Source organism: Zerene cesonia, unplaced genomic scaffold (genome assembly GCF_012273895.1).
Source record: "Zerene cesonia ecotype Mississippi unplaced genomic scaffold, Zerene_cesonia_1.1 Zces_u002, whole genome shotgun sequence".
Taxonomy (NCBI): Eukaryota; Metazoa; Arthropoda; class Insecta; order Lepidoptera; family Pieridae; genus Zerene; species Zerene cesonia.
The window spans coordinates 3,785,850-3,808,997 of NW_024045132.1; the positions used below are offsets into that span (position 1 = coordinate 3,785,850).

Consider the following 23,148-nt stretch of genomic DNA (forward strand, 5'->3'; position numbering starts at 1 on the left):
AAATTGTAGCTTTTTAATGGTGAAGGATTTTTTCAAATCTTGCGTGAAAACGTTACGAACATAAAAATACAAATATGCAAAAGATTCCTCTTTTTTATTCGGTTTATGATTATATGTTTCATATTTTATACGCTTTATATTATTTATGATATGAGTGTAGAAAAATATTGTTGAGATCAAGTAATGATTTCTCCAAAAAAGCAATGCAAATTACTACTCTTATTTGTTATCAAAAAAGAGATATTATATACTCGTATTGTTACATAAAACATCGATCAATAAAATGTTCCATAATACATCTGTTATCAGCAATACTATTCTTTAATCACAGCTTGTACATCAAAATATCTGGATGAACAATGCACCGATAATTAAGCCAGCTGCGGTTGGGAACAAAGCTCCATTACTAGAAATGAGCCAGACGCTGCAGGATGTAACACGCAATGTACGACATCGTAGTAGTATGGTGATAATGGAAAACTATGGCTTTTCACCTAACTGAAGGGTTGTGAAACTTTTATTAACTACTAGATGCGCCCCGCGATTTCACCCGCGTAAGTCCGCATCCCGTAGGAATGTCGGGATAAAAAGTTGCCTTTATGTTTTTCCAGTTATCTACGTACCTAATTTCATTGCAATCGGTTCAGTAGTTTTTGCGTGAAAGAGCAACAAACACACAAACATCCTTACAAACTTTCGCATTTATAATATTAGTAGGATTTATTTAAATTTTATGAAGTTAAGCGTACATTTGTAATTATATAAATTACTAAAGTAACTGTTCTAACCGAGATCAACGGATAATACCACAAATTAAGCTAGTATTCAAAACTTGGATGCTGAAATTGCTATCTATATTAGTACATAAGCTCAAGGTTACCAATTGTGAATTAAAACTATTCTTAAATTCCACTGAAAACATACAAAAATTCATTAAAATTTAGAAAAGTTTAGTGACAAACACTTGCACAGAAGATATATAAGTATACCCAGCCAGGTATCGTTTAAATGTGCTGATAAAATGTTCAATATTGCGTATTGAATTACCATTTTCAAACTTATTCAAAGTACCGGCGTAATCACGATGTTCATAAAATAACTGAATAAATAATATCGTATTCAATAGCTCCACATTGAATAATTCATGTAATAAATATGTATTTCGTACTGTAATGCGAGCTTCAGTTTACTTTCAAACCGCATATTAATAAAACTTTAGTAATTTATCGTTATTTTAACCAATTATTTAAACTTGTACGTAATGTTAAATGCGTCATCAAAAACGATATTGGTAACGTAACATATAATAGCGTGTATGAAATTTTAAAGTTTTTTGTTCAAAAATATGTCAAAAACCTACTTAACTAGATTATGTCTATAATATTCTCTTTCAAAATTACATTGGTAACTTTCAGAAGAATGTGTCTAAGAAGCAAGCTGAAATAGAATAATTAGTAGACGGATGTCAGATATAGGTATTTTTTTATTTTTGAATAAAAAGAAAATGCACATTATGAAAACAGATCTACTATATACATTTTCACTCATAGATTACGAAATCTGTCATATTATGTTGTTATTAGCTGCGCACCGCGGTTTCACCCGCCTAAGTCCGTACCCCGTAGGAATATCGGGATAAAAAGTTGCCTGTATGTTATTACAGTTGGCCAGCTGTCTTGCGTGAAAGAGCAACAAACACACACCTTTATCCTTACAAACTTTTGCATGTATAATATTAGTAGGAACTAGGAAGTAGGATTATTGTTTTAGTTGGAATGTAGTTTATTACCTTTTCTAAATAGCAATAGTGACACTTGTCTCTGTGAATATTCAAACAGCTATCTGTACCCCAGAATAAATAAAACAAGTTTTTTCGTCGTAATCCAACGCTTTTGGAGGAAATCTTTAAAGGGCCTTCGTAATTACTTTTTAAATCCTATTTCGTAAGTAACAAAAGCACTTCATCATGTTTATCTCGAGACGCTAATAAAAACTCGGAGCAACAAAGGCGCAAAACTTTTTTGTGAAACAATCGTTAAGATATCAGGTAAATATTTTTTTAATACAAGTCATTGGCGACTCGCGAGTGGATTTCGCGCTTATTTGTGTGAAAGTGTATGAGCGTTTTATTGTAGAACTTTCCATGATATGTTATTATATTTATTTGCGTGGATGCGGATTTTAAATTTGGAAGTAAATATGAGACCGTTACGATTCTAGGTGAAAATGTAAACTAATTTAAACGATTTATTTTAAAATCGATTTTCGAAGCGTGGTTATGGAATAGAAATACAATGTATGAATCCAAAGCGAAGAACAGCCCACGCTAATAGTATGACTGAATACGTTGAAACAAATAAGTTAAAATATTGACCATTTATTACAATCTTAATTATCTAGGGCTAGCACCTTGTATATAATTTTAACTTAGTCGGCGTTACAAATTAAACATTTCGGTCATTTTATGTAGATATATATTAGGCTAATATTATAATACACAGCTGACAAAAATTACTTTCAAATAAAGAGGGAATAATCTATTCTTATATAGCTGATGAATTTGTTGAATCAATGAATTGCTCAAGTTTTATTTTTACTTAGTTATTTAATCAATACATTCTCGTATTTTTTATAATTTTTGATCTTCACTCAGTGAAGATGCAGCTTTTGTAGTAGTGATACAATTTTTGAAATTGATCAGTTTAAGTATCTTGGCAGGTTTCGTGTGTAATCAATACAAACATACAGAAGCACGACAAAATATTACAAACATAAAAAACACGACTATCTTTCCACTTTACAATGTTAGCTTATATAAACACATCACACACACATAAAAAATCATTTTCGAAAAACCTACAGTCTGTCAATGTTGCTTTTATTTTATTAAAATAGTTATGAATAAAAAAACCGTATACAACAATGGTGCTATAATTGCTATTCATAAAACTATACAAGACACATGGCGACCAGCTATTCAGTACTAGAATGCCGATTACGGTGGGTATAAAAAACAAAACACGGAATCTTTGAAACAACAATTAAAACATCAGGTAAAATGTTTTGTTAGCGCGACCACCCGTTAACTAGTTCGATACATATGCTTCGAGTATGATAATGAAATACTTGCCCTGTTATTGGGGTATTTGACAATTAGGATAGATGCTAGCCGCTAGGATATTGATTGAAATATAAAAGGGAAATATCTTATTTGCTCGAGATTAATTAAGCCCTTTGGTATTTTATATTACACCCGTTAAAGTTTGTCAATATACTATCCTACTGATATTATAAACTCGAAAGTTTGTAAGTATGATATGATGTTGTTGATGATTGATACTGTTTCACGCAAAACAGCGTGTCGTATCTATATGAAATTTGGTACAGAGATGGATTATAGTCTGAATTAGCACATTGGCTATTTACCACGTGAGTGACGCCACGAGTTACAGCTAATTAATATAGAAAAATCTCGATCTCATTGCAGTTGATATTATAACGACTTTGAAATAAAAGTAGTGCCTAAATTTATAAAAAAGTATTGCTCTTATTTTTAAATGACATAATTACATCTCCATCATGGTGACTGACTTATGATTAACAAGATGTAAATAATAAAGATATGCATTAGGTTGATATTTTAGTTGATGTGATGAAGGCTGATGATGATTCTTGTTGTAATAATGATTATCAATCATCATGATTACAACAAGAAAGTTTGTTAATTCATAACAAACCGGTTGTTTGGGCGCTATATATTTATAACACTTGCAAAAGTAATCGAGAAGCCTGGGAATGAAAACTCACACAATAAGCGCAACACAAATGATTCTATAAAGCTAAATCTTACGAGAAATTTCTCCCATTGGTTATAAAAGAGTCGCATACCAATCCGAATGCTCCCACGTTGGCGTCTCACGAATGCAATCCCATGCCCAAGCACAATTTGAACAACCACTTCACAACACACGTGTTAACTCGACGAACTCTCGAGTGCTACTGAAGCGCTTCGAGCCCTCCAAGCTTCGACACGATAACCCGTTCCAAAGCCTCAGTAGGCAGAATACAAGCGCTTGCGCACCTGTATGCATTTTTTACTTTTTTTTTAAAGTTTTCTGCGACGGGTTCGGTTGATGACCCTCTCGAATTTAATGAACTTACGAATTTACATTGAATGCCGACATTAACGTCGCAATTGGAGGTATGTAATTGCGATAATTCATCAAGATGAGGGACATGTGAATGGATGGTTGAAGTAATGGTGACGTTTCAAGTCTAATTGTTCAAAAACTTCTATCGCCCAATGAGGTAGAGTTTTTTTTTAAATACAATAGAAAAATGTAATGAAAATTATTTTAAACTAACGGTCCGCCCCTCCTTTGCCAGCGGTTCATATATAGCCAAAGCTTTCGCTTTTTAGCAGAATTTATGGCCATTCTGCACAATTCCAGGGAGTCATCATTGCATATTTTATTTTTATATTTAAAGAAAATATTTCCAACCCATTGTGTACCTTCTACCGATTGAATCGAAGTTAAGCTGTATTTTTTTTTTTTATATTCCGATAAAAGTCGTCTGACGTATCCACTATGATAATAAATAAAATACGAAGCGAAGGAACTCTCTCTGTCTTTCTATTTTCAACTTAAACCACTAAACCGATTTTGATTAAATTTGGTACTGAAGTAATTTAAGACCCGATAAAGGAAATAGAGTAAAAAAATATGCCGAAAATTCCACAGACGGGACTATTAGGCGAAAACTCTGGCACTGTGTATCTTTTGCACCTAACTATCCAGGCGAAGTCGCGGGCGGAAATTTGTTATTTAATAAATTATGTGGACATGTAATTACATTTTCTACCTCCATTTAGATATAGATCGTTATCGCTTTTGTTATGTTGTTAATGTAACTATGTTTCAAATCGACAATTTGTTAAGTCGACGACTGTAACTTGGTAGCATTAACGTAAAGGAAAAAAGGGACATTGAACAATTTAAAACATTTCTCTGATTCTATATAGCGAAGTGTGCTGAAAGTTTTGATAATGACTCGTTTCTTTGCAACAACTGCAACATGCATATGCGTAATTGAATGTGCTCTTGGATATTATTCGAATTTATTTGAGAAGTCATACCTGAATAACATAGCAAGGGTGTACTGTTTATCGATTTTGATTTTCTTTTTCTACGAATTTATGTTATTTGCTTACGCACAAAACAACTCATTTTATTTTTGTTTTATGGTCGGGCTATTTTTGGATTATTTACTATGCTCATTGGCTTCAATGTTTGGAAACCGTGGTTTACGCAGCTTCTTGCGATTGTCTCAGTCATTGGAAACAAAGATAGGTGTATCAAAAGTACGCAAAACAGATTTCATAGTATTCTATGCCTACATTGGAATAAGTATCCTAAAATCGTACTATCTATGGGCTTTTCTGTCGTTTGCGGCTGTGCCTGGGGAATATTTGAAAACAATTCATGGATTTTGGACTGCCTATAAAGTGGGTCAACTAATCAACAGCTTGAGCAGAACCATACCATTCCAGCTGACTTTTAACGAAATGAAAAGTCTCCGTTTATCATTTGAAAAGAAAATCTTTGGTGGAAACATTCACGTAGCTGACAAGATCGCAACGATAAATGAACATGTCGATATATATAAGAGTCTCTTGGAAAATTTGAATGAAATTGGAATGGCTTTCAGGTTAATGGTAAGCGATTTTGGTCTTTCCGAAATTGCGATTGATAGAGTAATTGCTGACGATTGAGTAATGAATAGTTATGTTATTTCTCAGATGTATGCTTAAAAATCTCGTGATACAGATGTTCGTTTGTAATCGGAATCTTCTGAAACAACTCGAACAATTTTTATAAAAGATATCGTATATTAGGTAATAGTACCTATTTCTTATATAAGTATAGTAAGTGAAATTGGTGTCCTAGCAGAGGACGTTTGACGAGTCAGCTAGTTGTTTTAGGAACCTGGTACTTAAATCTTATCTTAAGCAGTTGTGGATCAGTGGTGAGAACCTCGGACTTCAAAATTGATAAGTCGGGGTTCGAGAGCGGGCGAGCGTGCAGGAAATAAATAGATTTTTCAATTTATCTGCACATGTGGATAACATCACCACTGCTTTAAACGGTGAAGGGAAACATGACATGTCACATTTGCCAACCCGCACTTGGCCAGCGTGGTGGATTATGGCCGGAACCCTCATAGGAGGCCTGCGTCCCCGCAGTGGGAACATTTATATGGGCTGATGATGATTTCTTAAATCTTATATAAATACTGTAATTATTTGTTACAGAATTTTCGTGACTTCACATTTACGATGTACTATATTTTGGGGGTGATTATTGGAATCTCGTTCAACTATAAAAGAGAGGTAAACCTTTTGCTACAAAGTCACGTTGTAAAAGAATTCAGTTTAAAAGGCGATGCGGGTAACATTGGTACCAAATCATAGTAAAGCAATGGATCGAATTACAGCTATAAATACGATGTATTGAATTTTGTTTTTGAAATTAAAAAAAATATTAAAATCGGTTCATCCAATCGAAATCCCTATCGTAAAAAACTCAAAAAATACATAATTGCATTGACAATCTCCTCCTTTTTTGAAGTAGGTTGAAAATTACTAATTTATTATGTATATAATGTCTTGTTATTTTTTCAGATAAGATTAAATTTGATGGTCGACTCATTATGCTTCATACTGTCATTTTTTCTGCCCTGCTTCTTGTTGGAATTAATAAAAAACGAAGTTGACAAAATTAAAAACAAACTAATGGAAACACATCGAATTGCTGAAGGTACGTCATAAACTAGGAGAACAATATAATAAGAATAGACAATACAAGACATCAGGTCAGATAATAGAAGCATATTAAATATTAGAAATCATAAGGAGCTATTTTAAATATCAATTTGTTCGTAATAAGAATGTACACAACTGCTTAACTGATATAGTCAGTTCATAACAAATCACAGCCAGTCACATAAAGTACTCACAAAGCGAAGGTAGTTGGATCGAACATTGAATATACAACGAGCGAACACCAAGGGATTGTCCCTGCGAATGCGCCGCGTTTCAAAGCAAAGCGATGTTTTATAGGATTCGATATCCATACAAGTTCTGACAGTAAATGACAGCCAATTTCTCATCCAAAAAATCATTAAGCCAGAACTTGCATCTAACAATAGATAATTGTTTGGTAAGAAAATTTTACTTCGAACAATACAAAATAGCAAACGAAAGGTTGAAAGTCTAGCTGCTGTCGCATAATTTTCAGATGAAACATTGCGAGATAAGATCATGGACGTGGTGAAGTTCCTGGAGCTGCGGCCGGTCGAGTTCACCGTGTGGCGGCTCTACTCCATCGACGTGCGCCTCTCTCTCGCCTTCCTCAACCTCATGAGCACCTACATCTTTGTGGCCCTGCAGTTCACTCATCTCTTCGACTAAAGTCGCGTCGCGTAAAATTTAAGTAGGACATTTTAGAGACCATACGTCATCAAAATTGTGAACATTGGATTTTTATTACATTTTTTTTACTAAAATACAATTTATTTTCTTTTAGAAACAATCTAACCCTCTTACGTATTAACATATAAAGTTAGAAAAGTTTAGCAATTATCAAATTGTATGAAGATTAAAATTTTTATGTTGGGAACTTCTTTATTATCTATTTTAAGATAAAAAATGATCAACAAAAAATTTTTCTTGTAAGTTTCTGTAGGATAATTAGTTGAGCCCTTCTTGCAGCCCTTTTTTCATGATGGCGGTCGCAAACAAGAGTAGCGACCCCACAAACATAAGATTAATTTATTTAAGATTGTAAAGCATTTCAATGCTATAAAACTAAAAATTACATTAAACAAAGGCCGCATTCCATGAATAAAATATTGTAATCGTTGAAATAATGTTTCGTATTGACCGAGACGATCATCTCAATAAATGGCGTGAGGTGTACCTTAGATATATGAAACCGAAACAGTTAAGACTTCGCATATGCTATCTCCAATACACAAAAAACCATGTAGTTCCTCACTCAGCTAGGCGTTATATATCAAAATTAATGACCCTTATCTCTAGGGTACTATTTACTATTATTTTTTACCTCACATTATTTAAATGTCTATAAAAAATTCTCACTTAGAAAAAATTAATTCATTATACTTATATAATAAATTTTCCAATACCATTAAGGCAAATACGATCTTTATCGCTCTTTAATATTATTGCTATGACTTTCTTATTAACAATACCACACACATAGTTAAATCGATATCAGTACCGCGTTAACCTAACGTTAAAGTAAGCAAAGAAATATTGAATTAGAAAAACTTTCGTCAATACTGATATTTGTTCGAATAAAGATCGATCATGAATCGTTTCCTTGCGACGGCCATAAACTGTTTCTATGTAATTGAATGTGCCCTCGGATACTATTCGAATATATTCGGGAAATGGTACTTGAACTGTATAACACGGGTGTACTGCATATTCATTATATTTTTCACTATCTACGGATCGAGTATATTTGGTCAGAGACTGCAAATGTATTATTTCTACACGATGATGCTGTTCCTCTTCGATTATTTATTCTGTTCATTTGCATCGTTTTACACTGGAAACCAAGAATTGCATAAGATCATACGGATGTCATTACAATTGGAAAGCAGGATAGCAGTATCGCAAATGCGCCGAACAGATTTCATTATTTTTTATGGTTTAATCGCCTTGATTATGGAAAAAATGTACTATCTATGGTCATTTTTAAAGCAGGTTATAGACGCAGAGTTGGTTGAAATGGAGCAATTGAAAACAGTATGTTTATTTTGGAGTGTGTACAAGATGGGCCAGTTATTCAACAGCCTAGGCAGATCCATACCATTCCAGCTGACATATAATGGAATCAAAAGTCTCCGTTTGTCCTTTGAATCAAAAATAGTTGGTAACAGCTGCAGCGCAACTGACAAGATTGCGACGATCAATGAACATGCCCATATATACCTGGCTCTACTGGAAAATTTGAATGCAACTGGACTGGTTTTCAAAATAATGGTAAAATCGATTTATAACAGCAATTACAATTGCACTCGGAGTTGCCTAAATTAAGTATTTATATTTTGTGCCATCATTATATTTACTACTTACCTAATGTTAAGCTGAGCTGTAAGAATTTGTTGCAGAATTTTCGTGACTTAACTTTTTCAATGTACTACGCTTTGATGATAACAGTTGGAATTACGTTCAACAAAAACAGGCAGGTAAATGCTTTACGAAGAAATCGAGTTGATGAACAAATTAATTTATATTTATGTTGAAATCAAAAAAAAATATGTTGTTATTAAAATACCATTTTGAATGTAAATTTAAAGGTAAATATTAACACGGTGGTCGAAACTATGTCCTTAATGACTGTATTTTTCCTGCCTTGTATCCTGTTGGAGTTGACTAAGAATGAAGTTGAGAAAATGAAAAATACTCTCATCGAAACATATCGGAGCTCTGAAGGTATGTGTGTATCATTATAAACAATAGAACAGACATAAAAATCTCTTTGCTCGGTAAAACTGCAGGAACAATTAGATCCTAAGCATAAAAACTTAATAGATCATAGAGGCAGATTGTGTTCACGAATTTCTATTCTCAGCTTATGAAATTATAAAAAAACTTGAAACATTATTTTTGCTGGTTTCCCATTATTTTCAGATGATACATTACGAGATAAAATCATGGACGTGGTGAAGTTCCTGGAGCTGCGGCCGTTCGAGTTCACCGTGTGGCGGCTGTACGCCATCGACGTGCGCCTCTCGCTCGTCTTCCTCAACCTCATGAGCACCTACATCCTCGTGGCTCTGCAGTTCACTCATCTCTTTGATTAAATACAGTTGTTATTTGGGATATACATCAGTCATTTTAGTCACAGAGTCATTTATTCAAATAATTTATATCCGCCTTGTAATTTCTTTAAGAGGGTTTTATTCGACACTGTACACTTTATGATATTGTTGTATTAATAATTATTTATAATAAACACGTCTTAAAAGTGTTATAGTTATTTCAAATGATAATTATCAAATACCTCTCTTTTTTCTCTGAATCACAAAGACGCATAGGTCACACTGGTTATGAATGCAAATTGAATTGTGACCTTTGGTAACGTCACTTTATGCAAAATAGCGGCCCACTAGTTTTTGTGGCCTATAATGAACAATATACAAACGCCCAGTTATCTAAGTGATAAAAAAATTATCCTGCGATTTAGGTCAAACAGTCAGTGATCAGTGATTTATGTATTAAAATAGGGTACAAATGGTGTGCAGTCACAAAATCTTGAAAAGCGTTGGTAAACACCCCGGAAAACTATTCATTGTACACAGGGCACCCAAACATGAACATTACACGCGTATGTATATTGATTAGAAATAGAAATACGCTATTTACTAAAATCTGTTGATTTCACATTTTCATTTAAATAGCGTAAAAAACAACAATAAACACTATGTTGCTTTAAGAATAATTTGGCAAAAATCCTTGTGATTTGTTTAAATAAAGACAATATTATGTTCTTTTATTCAAATGGTGAATTTAGTACCAGAGTTTATATAACAGACTACGTAGGAATGCAAATTGAATATGAATAATCATGCTACAAAACAGTTGCCTTTGTCATTATAGATTACGGGGCGTATGTATAAAGCTTAGTCATAAATTAATTACAGATTTAAGAAGACATTATAAGATGGTATGTGGGGTTTCGCCGCTGCGTGCTATATTACAGCCTTGGCTTAGAGCGGCAGCAGAGGCTTTGACCCATTTTTACTGATAAATTTTGCATTGCATTAGTATTTTTAAACAACTAATATAATATATGTGTGTATCCGTTTTGGTGACAGTAAAATTTTTGTTATTAATAATATTAAAAATACTTGTACATCAATTATCATCAATATATTGAATTGAGTAGATTTCCAATTACATTAACTTGATGATATCGCTTTTGTAATATCACGAACACAACTTTCATATTAACAATATTACACACGTAGATAAGTCGATGTTAATAACTAGCTCACTCTAACGTTAAAGTAAAATGCAATATTGAACTCGAAACACATCCCTTATTATAGATATTTGGGTCTTTTGAAAGTTTTCACAATGAATCGTTTCCTTGCGATAGCTATAAACTGTTTTTTCGCAATTGAATGTGCCCTTGGATACTATTCGAATATATTTGGAAAATGGTACTTGAACTACGTATCAAGAATGTACTGTATATCCATTTGTATGTTCTATTTCTATGGATTTACATTATATGCTCATGCACAAAACATTTATTATTTCTACATAATAATTGGACTTCTTGTTGATTATTTACTGTGTTCGTTGGCGTCATTTTTTACTGGGAAAGAAGATTTACATAGTTTTATACGATTGTCTTTACTATTGGAAACCAGGATAGGAACGGCAAAAAAGCGCAAAACAGATTTCATAATTTTGTATGGATTTATCATTTTACTAATGGGAAAACTATTCTACTTACAAGCGTCTCTAGAACATATGAAAGTACGTAAGATGGTGCTTGCGGAACACTACAAAACAGTATGTGTATTTTGGAGTATGTATAAGATGGGTCAGTTGTTAAACAATCTGAGCAGATCCATACCATTCCAGCTGACATATAATGGAATGAAAAGTCTCCGTTTGTCCTTTGAAACAAAAATCATTGGTAACCGCTGCAGTGTAACTGACAAAATTGCGACGATCAATGAACATGCTCAAATATACCAGAGTCTATTGGAAAATTTGAATGCAACTGGACTGATTTTCAGGATGATGGTAAACAGATTAGGTCTTTTAGAATTCAAAACTTTTAAACAGTATAGTTTTGCTTAAAATCGAACACAAGAAAATTGTAGACTGGCATTTCATCTGAAATTGAAAAGCAGTGGTGGCTCAGTGGTGAGAACCTCGGACTTCAAAATCGATAAGTCGGGGTGCGAGACCTGGCGAGCGTGCAGGAAATAAATTGATTTTTCAATTTATCTGCACATATGGATAACATCACCACTGCTTAAAACGGTGAAGGAAAACGTCGTGAGGAAACCGGCATGTCCAAGAATCAAAAGTGACGACATTTGGCCTGAACCCTTATAGGAGACCTGTGTCCCAGCAGTGGAAACATGTATGGGCTGATGATGATGATTTAATCTGAATTTACAACTTGCGAAGGAGAGGCTTGAATGAATTGCACATTATTTATCATTATACTATCTGCTAACTACTTCTTGTATCCTAACTCCAAAGAGATGTTATAATTTGTTACAGAATTTTCGTGACGTCACTTTTGCAATGTACTATGTTTTGATGTTAACAATTGGAATTACGTTCAACGATAACAGAGCGGTAAATAGTAGACCAAATAATCAAGTTAATAAAGTGGTAAAATTACTCCAAAAATGCAATGGAAGTTGCATTTATTGATATGTTATTTTCCATAAATATGACTTTACTGTACTTTTTATGTCCACATTTTCAGGTAAATCTTTACATGGTGATCGAAGCGTCCTCCTTCATTATGTTATTTCTACAACCTTGTATTTTGTTAGAACTCACAAAGAATGAAGTTAATAAACTTAAAAATACTCTAATCGAAACATATCGAAACTCCGAAGGTATGTACATTATAAATTACAATACTAATCAAAATATTAGCAAGAGGATGGAGCCAATTTTGATAATTATGTCCAGTCAATTCGTCTACTAAAAAATTGCATAAAATAAGCCAAAATAGATGTTTGTTGTTGAACTTTTTGTACAGTAAAATGAAATGATTCGCTAGAAGGGAAAGAACCAAAAGCTATTTGAATGCTTTCGCATAATTTTCAGATGATACATTGCGAGATAAGATCATGGACGTGGTGAAGTTCCTGGAGCTGCGGCCGTTCGAGTTCACCGTGTGGCGGCTGTACGCCATCGACGTGCGCCTCTCGGTCGTCTTCCTCAACCTCATGAGCACCTACATCCTCGTGGCTCTGCAGTTCACCCATCTCTTTGACTAAATTCGCGTTTTATGAAATTAGGCTGGATTTAATTGCATTTGAGAACAAAATGGGTTCACTTGCTTTGAGAGGGTTTGTAATTTTACAGGTAATTTTTTAGGTAACTTGTAAACATCTTACAAGACGACGACGAGAGAAATTGATGACGATAGTTAAAAAATAGTTAGTTATAAACACGCTTGAACCTATTAAATACATATTCGTGTGGGATTATTTAAGCACGCCGTGTAGCTGTTCATTTATTGGAATGTAGCCTTAGCAAGGCCACAGCTGCGCACTGACACACATACTGTTTATCACGATTTTCGTGATGGCTACCTTCAATGTGTCAAGTTGACGGCTATTTAATTTTTTAAATTGAAAATTCTATTGGATTATTATGCCATAAAGAGTTAACCTTTCCATAGTTTATAAGAAAATTATCACATCAAGTATATATTGAATCAAGTTTAGGTTCAGGAGAAGCTTAACTAAAGAGGGGAAAATCATGGATTGGCTAAATGCAGTTAATTGAAATTCACGTTTATAGCTTACCTTTTTATAATATTTTTGAAGTTGGACATTTTTGGTTGATAAATAAGTATTGAGTGCTTATATTCAGCGAACTGGACATAGCAGGAATTTCGCATGGAATTCACCACAAGTGCAACGAAAAGTAGGACAAAACTATGTGGACTAAATGAAAAGAGGTTGGCTGTTTATTATTTTTAGTTTTTTTACGCCTGATGGTAAGCCCTATCCATGAACATTGGCAAAGAGGTTGAGATAGAGAGCCGCGTTTCCCGCTTTTAAGGGTTAAAGAATAAGGTAAGGATTGATGTCGCTAATAATGCGAGGAAAAGGATAAATTAAACATACGTCTTAAATATATGTAAATAATTTAACATATATTCAGAACCCATGGCGGGCAGGATGTTACAAATTATAAATTGGACTTGAGTAATTGCAAATTTCAATTCTGCGTATACAATTTTTACTAGGTAAATGTTTTCAATCTACATTATTGCAGTTATGAATGGTACTTCCTATTATCAAAAGCCCGCCAAATGCCATATCTTGCGGACGAGCAATAACCAACTGGATGGAGTGGTCCGGCAATATCGCGGCAATACGTCAGAGTGCCTTTCCGGGTACAAGATCCGACACAGATTCCTATCGAAGCTTTTAATAGCGTTTCGTTTTCAAGGATCTATTCCATTTTGAATTCGCAATATCTTAAGGTTTTTATGAACACTGCATAAGGCACTGTTTATTTAACAATTTTGTGCACGGAAACTTTCTTATTAAATAACATTAAATATGTTATGTCTAATAACCGCAATAAATTGTACACAATCAGTGTTCAGAATTCAGTCAATTCAACCAAACAGTTGTTTTATTTTTTGAATAAGTATTATAAAAAAATCTATTGATATTTAAGGTTGCCTTAAACGCCCCGCTGAAACGATAACATTAAAACGTTTTTGAACCAGACTGTGTAACGTATTTGTAATGTATTTTTATATATATATATTTTTTAATGTTAGTGCTGGCAACCGAGCTGATGATTCGCCTGAGGGTAAGGGCAAAAAATATATTACATTGTTTATGTATGGTCGAGTCTGTACGAGAATACTTAACTGTGTAGCTTGTGTCGTTTACCAAATCAATCATATATCATCAACATGTAGGTTATTTTTATGTTGTGTGTTCGTGCGCATGTGTGTGTGCGTGTGCATCTCTGACTCACCTGGTCGGGCGAGTCGGTCTCGAACGCGTGGCAGTACTGGTGCGCGGGCTCGGAGCGCGGCTCGCGCGCCACGAACGCGAACAGCGCGCGCGCCGCCTCACACGTCGCGTACGAGATGCGCCGCAGCGCATGCGACATGCGCACGCTCTGTGCGCATACAACGCTTTATTTGCTGGTACAATGGCATTTGGATTTAAAGGAGCAAAATGCAATTTCTAAGTTTCATAGAGTTCATGCATATTTATATTGCCAGAAGGCTGATTTACGAAAGGACAATATTATAGAACAGCCACTGACCTGGTCTTCGGGGTCGCATACCTTGACCCCGGAGAGCGCGACCACCACTAATACCGGCACTGCGTGTCCGCTTTCCTGCTAACAATATAAAACACTATTTAAATCAACGACCAGGGCTAAACCAATGAAAAAAAGAAGTTCAGCTTAAATAATGTTCAATTAAACTCAATGTCATACAATGCTAGTCTGCAGAGTTAAGCCGTAAATGGTACTCATTAAAACTTATAAAAATAGCAAACTTATTCCTGATACTTGGAAAGCCTCTATTATTAAAATTTGTTAGTACAAGTGCTTATGCTGAGGATCGCAAACTGCCGACTGCACTGTCTCGAGAGCGAATATTGTGCACACCGGCCGGCAGCCGTGTGTTTAACAGCTTATATTCATAAGGACAGCTTATAACATAGCTTTAAATATATTTCATGGTTCCTGCAATAAAGATCGCAAGTCTATTATAATAAAATGATTGTTAAAACAAAATTAAAGTTCACAATTCGCATTTTTGGGTGAAAGTGTTAAATAAATCTACACAGGTTCCCTCTGATCAAATGTTTATCATATATGATTAAAATAGATTATCAATAAATTTTCCCTCTATTCCTCCTAAACGCCTAAACAGCAGAATATAACCTTACCGCTTTTTATGTTATATATTTAATTGCCACAGACTAAGGTGTGAAACAAGCTAAGCCTGGCTTCCGATCACATGTGTTTGAGCATCATCAACTAACAGAATTTAATCTCACTGAGAACATTTTATTAAAAATGTTATACGGATGCGCGCTTCGTGTTGGCGCTCAGTATTGAGGTCGCAATATCTGAAGCGAACGAGCGACTAACTCACATTTATATGCAAACCGACTCTGGCCTCGTCGCACTGTAATGAACAACAATTGAATTATGCTGAAGAACTGGTTCACTTTTCATGTGAGAATAGACCGAAAGGAGCAATGTAGTGCTGATTATAAAACAGAAAATAAGATTTGAAAAACTTTCATGATGTGGGATTCGAAACTACGTCTTTTACGATACCGACGCCTGACCACTTGCTGACCTACGATACAATCTTAGCAAAAGATGATCGAGTTTTTTTTTAAACATATAAATAAATAAATCAAATGGCAAAAATCACCTAAGTTATTTTATGCATACTCTATAGCTAAATTCTGAAGATTACAACGACACCGCATCTGACAAAATCCGTCCGCGGTTTGTGTTGTGAAACGGGCGTGCCGAAGAAATATATATATACATAGTCCCATACCTAGAAACGGTCAAAAAACACAAATAAAATAATAATTCAAAAATACAGTTCGTCATGGACCTACGCCTATACAAGAGAACAACATTTTCTTGTAACACTGCAATATAGCGTGCTATTATCGACTCTTGGAGAATACTCTTTATCATTAGAGCTCTTATAATGCCTCGGGCGCAACAAACACATCGCACATTAAAATTCTGGTATAACAACGAAGTGTGAGACCTAAATACTGCGAGGTTTGAGAGCAGCAAGGAACAAAGAAGCTCGCAAAATGTTACGAAAACAAACACTAACGAAGCATCTCTTGACATTCGCGCCTACAGACGAATGTATGACGATTTCTTGTATAGTGTCATGAATTCTTCCTTATGCTGCTATTACAATCTTCAAGGGAAGTAATGGCTTTACAACCGCACGTTCTCAAGCCCCCAAATGCATACGTTGTGTTTGTGTGAAAGTAGCGATTATGCAGCACCTGGAGCACTGATTATTGTGTAAACTTGAAGACATGTGCACAAAAATGTTTCTTGTTTGTAGTTGTCAGATGTTATCTGAGATCTACACGAAAGCATACACTTAAAACCATTGAATAATATAAAAGTGAGTAATGCAATTGGTACTATGATCTGCTTACATTGATTTAATCTATGAATACTATCATTTAATACATAAACGAAAAGCATTGTGAATCAGTCAAGAATATCGTCAACAAAACTTCAAGGTATTACAGTATACTTTTAGTTATTACTAGTATAGTAATTTCAAATACTTTCATGCTTAAAATGAGGTTGTTACCTTCGATAAGTTGATGGATGTTACAGCACAACTAATTATTACTACTTTAGCACTACTAATTAACTAATTTAATTCACAATAAACCAACATTCACTTACTGTCAGAGTAACGGAAAGCTTCCACGAAACGTATCTTTAATTAAAACCGCTAAATTCGCTACATTTCATCTTAACGAGCGTCTGCCTCGCCCGTCAACCTTCAGCCATTCAGATTCCAGCTGAGATGACGTCCATTAGAGCAATGACCACCTTAGACTTCTATTCAATTAAGCCTTTAAATGTTTTAGCATCGGCCATTATATAACTACTGATATTTGAAATGGGAAGGCATTTGAGCTCATTGAATTTATGTATTTCTCAATCACGCAATGTTATTGAATCTTTTCAAATTTGTTAAGGAATAAATAAACAGCACAACAAAAACAAACATTAAATTTGAATTGATTAGGAACAAGAACGTAGAAATATTGTTGAATACCAAAAAGGGAAAAGAATGCATAGATTTAAATCTAGCTAATCATCCAGACCATGCCTGTACACAGCTTATTCTAATCTTTCTACGCATGTTTCCTGTGTATGTTATGTTAAAAAAATACTAGTATACTTTTGCATAATTTCTAAAAATACAAAATAACAATGGGATCCACTTCTATGAAGCTCTAAATCCATATTATTTGACGCAATTCGTCATAAAACGTAAACATATATCGAAAGGATATAGTTTTTAATTATGCGCATTGTCCATCAACATTATTCTCTGTAATTTCCCTTAACGCATTAAATTGCTTCTATAAATAAAATTAGGGATAGAAAGGTATTCAAGCTTTATTACATCTGTCTCTCATTTCGCTCTCTAGATACCCTTTGGGTACTCTAGCGCTAAAATTCATTAAATTAATTCACTTTATTTGCAAACTAGCGGTCCGCCCCGGCTTCGCCCGTGGTACATCTATAGCCAGATCCTGCTAAGATTATAAACGTTAAATTTTTTAGGTATAGATGAATATATGGATGTTTGTAAGGTGCTCTTTCACGCGAAAACAGTTTATCGACGCCCACTTCACAACGGGCCGTGCAGCAGAAATCGTAATATTTTAATTTCACCACAACTTCAAAACTAAACGTCCAATTATAATCAATCAAAGACCTAATATTATCAACATAAACTGTACTTATTGATGAAATAATTTATTTTGATAAGGATTAATAGCGCGAGTAAAATAAACGCGTTTAAATGTAGTCCAAAAAAATTCAAGATTTTTAAATAAAAATGTGGTTGTTGTGCCTCACTCGACATAGATAGGTATGGTGTGTCGCGGACTTTTTTGTAGATATTTATAAGATCTACAATTAATTCTAAAATTTTATGGTTCTATCTTTTGTAGTTTAGGCAGCGTACGCAAAATAAGTAACTTCATTGGTTGATTTTTTTCAGTTAATCGAAAATATCTTACGGAACCCTATTTTTTTTCAAAATAAAATATAGCCTATGTTACTCGTGGATAATGTAGCTTTCGAATGGTGAAAGAATTTTTAAAATCGGTCCAGTAGTTTTTGAGCCTATTCATTACAACCAAACAAACAAAGTTTTCCTCTTTATAATATTAGTGTAGATATAGCAACACATATTATTGAAGATTAATTTGATGTAGGAAATTATATGACAGAATGCTGTAACATTGTATTAGTTTAACAACCCGTATACGGTTACGTTCATGCAGAAGTCAATAAATTGAATTACATTCAATTCTAAGGATTTATTGGTTTGAGTTTACGGCTATTCAAGCATAAGTTGCACAGTTACAGTAGATGAGCAAAGATTATTTATAAATTCTTATCGTTTATACTCTATCGTCTATCTATGCTAATATAATAAACAGGAAAGATTTGATTTTTGGTTTGTTTGTTTGAAATAAATAGGCTCCGAAACTACTGGACCGATTTAAAAAAACATTTCACCGTTGGCAAGCTACACTATTCCCGAGTGACATAAGCTATGTTTCATTTTCAAAAAAATTAGGGGCGCTCACTAAGACTTGAATAATCAATCCCAAGGTGTTGAAAAATAAACAAAAAACTTAATTCAATCGCGTGCGCTGCGTAAACTATTAATGATAGAACAAAATGATGTATTACAATTTTTCAGCATATACATTTTCATCTCTGAAGAATTCATTGAATATTTTAAGGACCAAAATTTTTAAGTGGATGGGCCCATTTCTACGAACATTCCAAAGTTTTCTTAATAAGTCCCAAATATAAAGCCAGGTGTCACAAAAGTAAGTTTCGTTGGAAACTCGTCTGCGGAACACATTACCGCTCCCTTGCTCCCTTGGTGTTGAGGGTAGCGTGTGGCTCTCATTTCACGAGGCACGTAGGGTTTTTGGTTCAAGCAAATTATTTAATCTTTCAAAGTACGGCATGAACATTTGTATTTATTAATTTTATGTATTCAGTAGATATTTACTAGTATTCTGTAATATTTATCGCATGGCAAAGATCCAAGTCAGCGATAAGGTCGTCTCCTGTAGCTAATTTATAGTTGTAACTTTCAAAATATATCAAATAAACAATAAATAATTCATTCATTTAAATATAAGAAAAATCAACGAATTGATAAAAAATTTTACACGTACGATGCAATTTTTAATTTTATTACTAAAACTATACAGTCGATGTATTGCCAATTGAAGTAGGATAGTATAGTTTTTGTTTTATATTTCGCGTAACAAAATTCTTGTGAAAGTTCGTCGTCAATATGGAAGCCGATTATATTGTAAGCACGGTTATTCCAGTGCGGGGTTTAAGGCTGCGGCGCTACAAAGTGATGTGGAGAGCCCTCGAACGCGAAGCGAACGCGGAACACTGCGCTTCTCCGCTTTGTACATTGAAAACCATTTTTTGAAGGGCTCCATAAAGTTGTGGAACACGGCATAGATGACAGCGTGGTGGGTTCTTTAAAGTGGCTATTAAATTGCAATATAATGTTATGGGTAATTGTTAGTGAGTCTTTTGAAAATTATGGGCGTCAGGCCCCCCAACTTACCGTACGTAACACAATAGCATGCTTCTATTGCACGCCGGTCTTGTGGGGGGGTACTTCGCCGATACGAGCTCAATTCGAGCCGAAGCGTGACTCGACTCCCACATTAAATTCTTAGATTACAACGTTTTAATGTCGGGAATATTAAAGTAACTTGATGAATAGCATAGAAATATATGAAACCTTGGAGACATATGTGAGCAACACAACAAAGCCATATTTTGTATTTAAAGCAAACTTGAAAGCAAAACTGAATAGCTTGTTGTAATAAGTTATATTAAGGGTAGTATTATACCTATTATCAGTAATGCAGTTAAAATTAAAATTTATTACCCAGAACTGGTCCTTTCGATAAAAATCTATTCCAAATTTCTTGCATTCAATGAGTACATTTTCACTATACACACGTTAACTTGAAACAAAAAATAATACAAACAACATATATTTAAATGAATATCAAACAGCAGCTAGCAACTTGGGCCGAGAGTCTAGGCGCACGTCCATTAGTCGAGCTCGAGTTCTGGAAGCTCGTGCCTACTTCTTATCCCATTTAACTATTATTTTAACATTTCTATGTCAGGAAGCGACGATAATTCCACATACATAAGGCAAATATGTCGAGTGAGATATAATTTTACAGAGTTACGACCGTTTTGTGTAGAGGTTTCGTACAAGGACTTCAGCATTCCAGATAGTATGAACTTTTGGTAATTAACATATTTTATGGATAGAAAATTTGGCAAGAAGTTTAATATGATGAAAGATATTTCTCTTATTGTTTATTACGTATTTAATTGTATCAATCTTACTAAAAGTTTTCAGGGTAAGTGGCTAGTCTTATGGACGAACTAATCAAGCAACACACAGCACATATAGATTTAAATTATTATTAAAAAAAAAATAAACATTTCCACCATATTTTGATTGCATAAGCAGGAAATTATAATATTAATATTCAAAGTTGATGAATAAAATTTTCGTTGATACGATATTTTCCGTTTATTGAAAACAGAAAATATATCAGCGGGACTATTTAACTCGTAAATAAAATAAGTACCATTGAACGAGACTCGATTACATCTCGATTGCGATGCACATATTTGGTATCGCACTCGATAATCGTTTATATTTTATTATGAGTATTCGCAATCATCTCGAGTGCTCTTCATTAGTGATTAAACGCGCGTAATCAGTTAATTATATAATGGGTTGTTTATTTCCACGTATTTTATCATTGCATGAGCGTACGTTTTTATTGGCGTTCATAAATTGCAGTGCTAATATATAGCATAAATATACTTATATATAGCATATATATCATAAATTGCATCGAAGCTAGAAAGGTTGAAATTTTAAATATGTAAAAAAATTATCAAAACCAAAAATATATGCTATTAACAAACCACATTACTTACTTTTTGTTATGAGTTAAGGTTAGCCATGTTTCAAATTATCCATACAGTCTTACGGTCCAGAATTGAATTTTTTTCCTTTTTTTTATTTCCTCAATATTAAAAATTAGCAAAAATAATGACAGACCTTGGCCTAAAACTGGCCACGTTAAAAATAATTACTATGAATCTGTCTGTTCATGTAAAACTACCGTAAACAGACATGTTTTCTCAAGGTGCCCAGGATTAGAACATATGTATGTATGTCGATGAATAGAAATCACTGCAAATCCTTGAGATACCGTTTACGAGGGTGGCGTGTTTGTCTGGTCGTCTGTAACTCGAGAACGCTTACTCGAATGTCAAATCGATAGTAATATTTCGTGGGGTAGGTCTATTAATGTAGGGTTTACTTTACATGGAATACTTATGAAGGTTTAAATTCCTTTATAATTTGTACGAGTTTTAGTGCTTCTTTCGTTTGTTTGGAAATAACAATATGTCATTTATAAGACTATATTTACTTTTAAATTGAACGAATTGAATATTTTTTTAAATGAAAAATATTAAGACTCGAATTCGCAATACACTTTTAATCACAGCGATTGTATAAACAATAGTTTCAGCGATTTATGCTCTTAAACACCTCGATATTGCCCATTTTGTTGATTCATCCAGAAAATCATTACACCTCAATAACATATCAGTTACACTCGTTCTAATGTACCAAAGAGTTGGTTACATAACATCTTATTTCTGAAACTAAGCATACATTCCTGTGGAACAGATAGAGCAAAGATATAATTTGAAAGTCATGTCTTTAAATAAATCACAAAGTTTCGCAGGTACGAGCTAACTTCCAGATCGTAAATTAGAAAAAAAAGAATTGTTCCGCGTTGGTGACGTCTACCCTTCAGGGCTTAATTATGCTTATGGTTTGGGCACACTACGTTGAATCACCGTATTTTGTTTAACGATTAAACAATTTTATTTTATGAGTACATAATACGGCGTACAGGCGTGCCAGTTGAATTGAAAATTGTGAAGTTTGTAAGAGATATTTTTATAATATCATACTAGCTGGTGCCCGCGGCTTTGCACGCGTTGAATTGGGAGTAGTGTCATAAATGTTATTATACAAATAAACCTTCCTCTTGAATTACTCTTTCTATTAAAAACAATCCCATCAAAATCCGTTGTGCAGTTTGTAAGATCTAAGTACAAGACGCGGCAAGCGACTTTGCTTTATACTATGTACTGATTTACTAATTAATAGGTTTAACCCTACAGTGCATATTTATCTATGTGTGTAAGTGTAAGTGAACAAAAAACTGTGTCTTGAAGCAGAGCGAACATATTCAGAAATTGAACAATGCATACCAATAGGACATTTCTGCCACATATGTTGGCATATCGTACAGCAAGGTTATCAAACTCCCGAAGGAGTTACTAAAGCAAACTCTGAAGGAATTTTAAAGGAAATTCGTTCATACAAATGTGTTATCTAGACCAGCGTTGAACAAACTGAGGCGAAACAATACTGACTGCCATGT

At 34.0% G+C, this 23,148-nt stretch overlaps 1 protein-coding gene across 3 annotated transcripts in view; it reads right to left on the reverse strand.

Moving 5' to 3' along the window:
- The window catches only part of LOC119838363 (SH2 domain-containing protein 5-like), a 77,004-nt gene that overhangs the window by 24,281 nt on the left and 29,575 nt on the right, over positions 1 to 23,148 (reverse strand). For 2 of the 3 annotated variants that reach the window (XM_038364288.1, XM_038364286.1), the window contains exons 3-4: positions 15,104 to 15,181; positions 14,807 to 14,953 (exon numbers count right to left, since the gene is read on the reverse strand). In XM_038364288.1, the coding sequence (XP_038220216.1) occupies positions 14,807 to 14,953; positions 15,104 to 15,181 (225 nt within the window). The remainder of the gene's footprint in view (positions 1 to 14,806; positions 14,954 to 15,103; positions 15,182 to 23,148) is intronic. The other variant, XM_038364287.1, reaches the window with a different exon arrangement.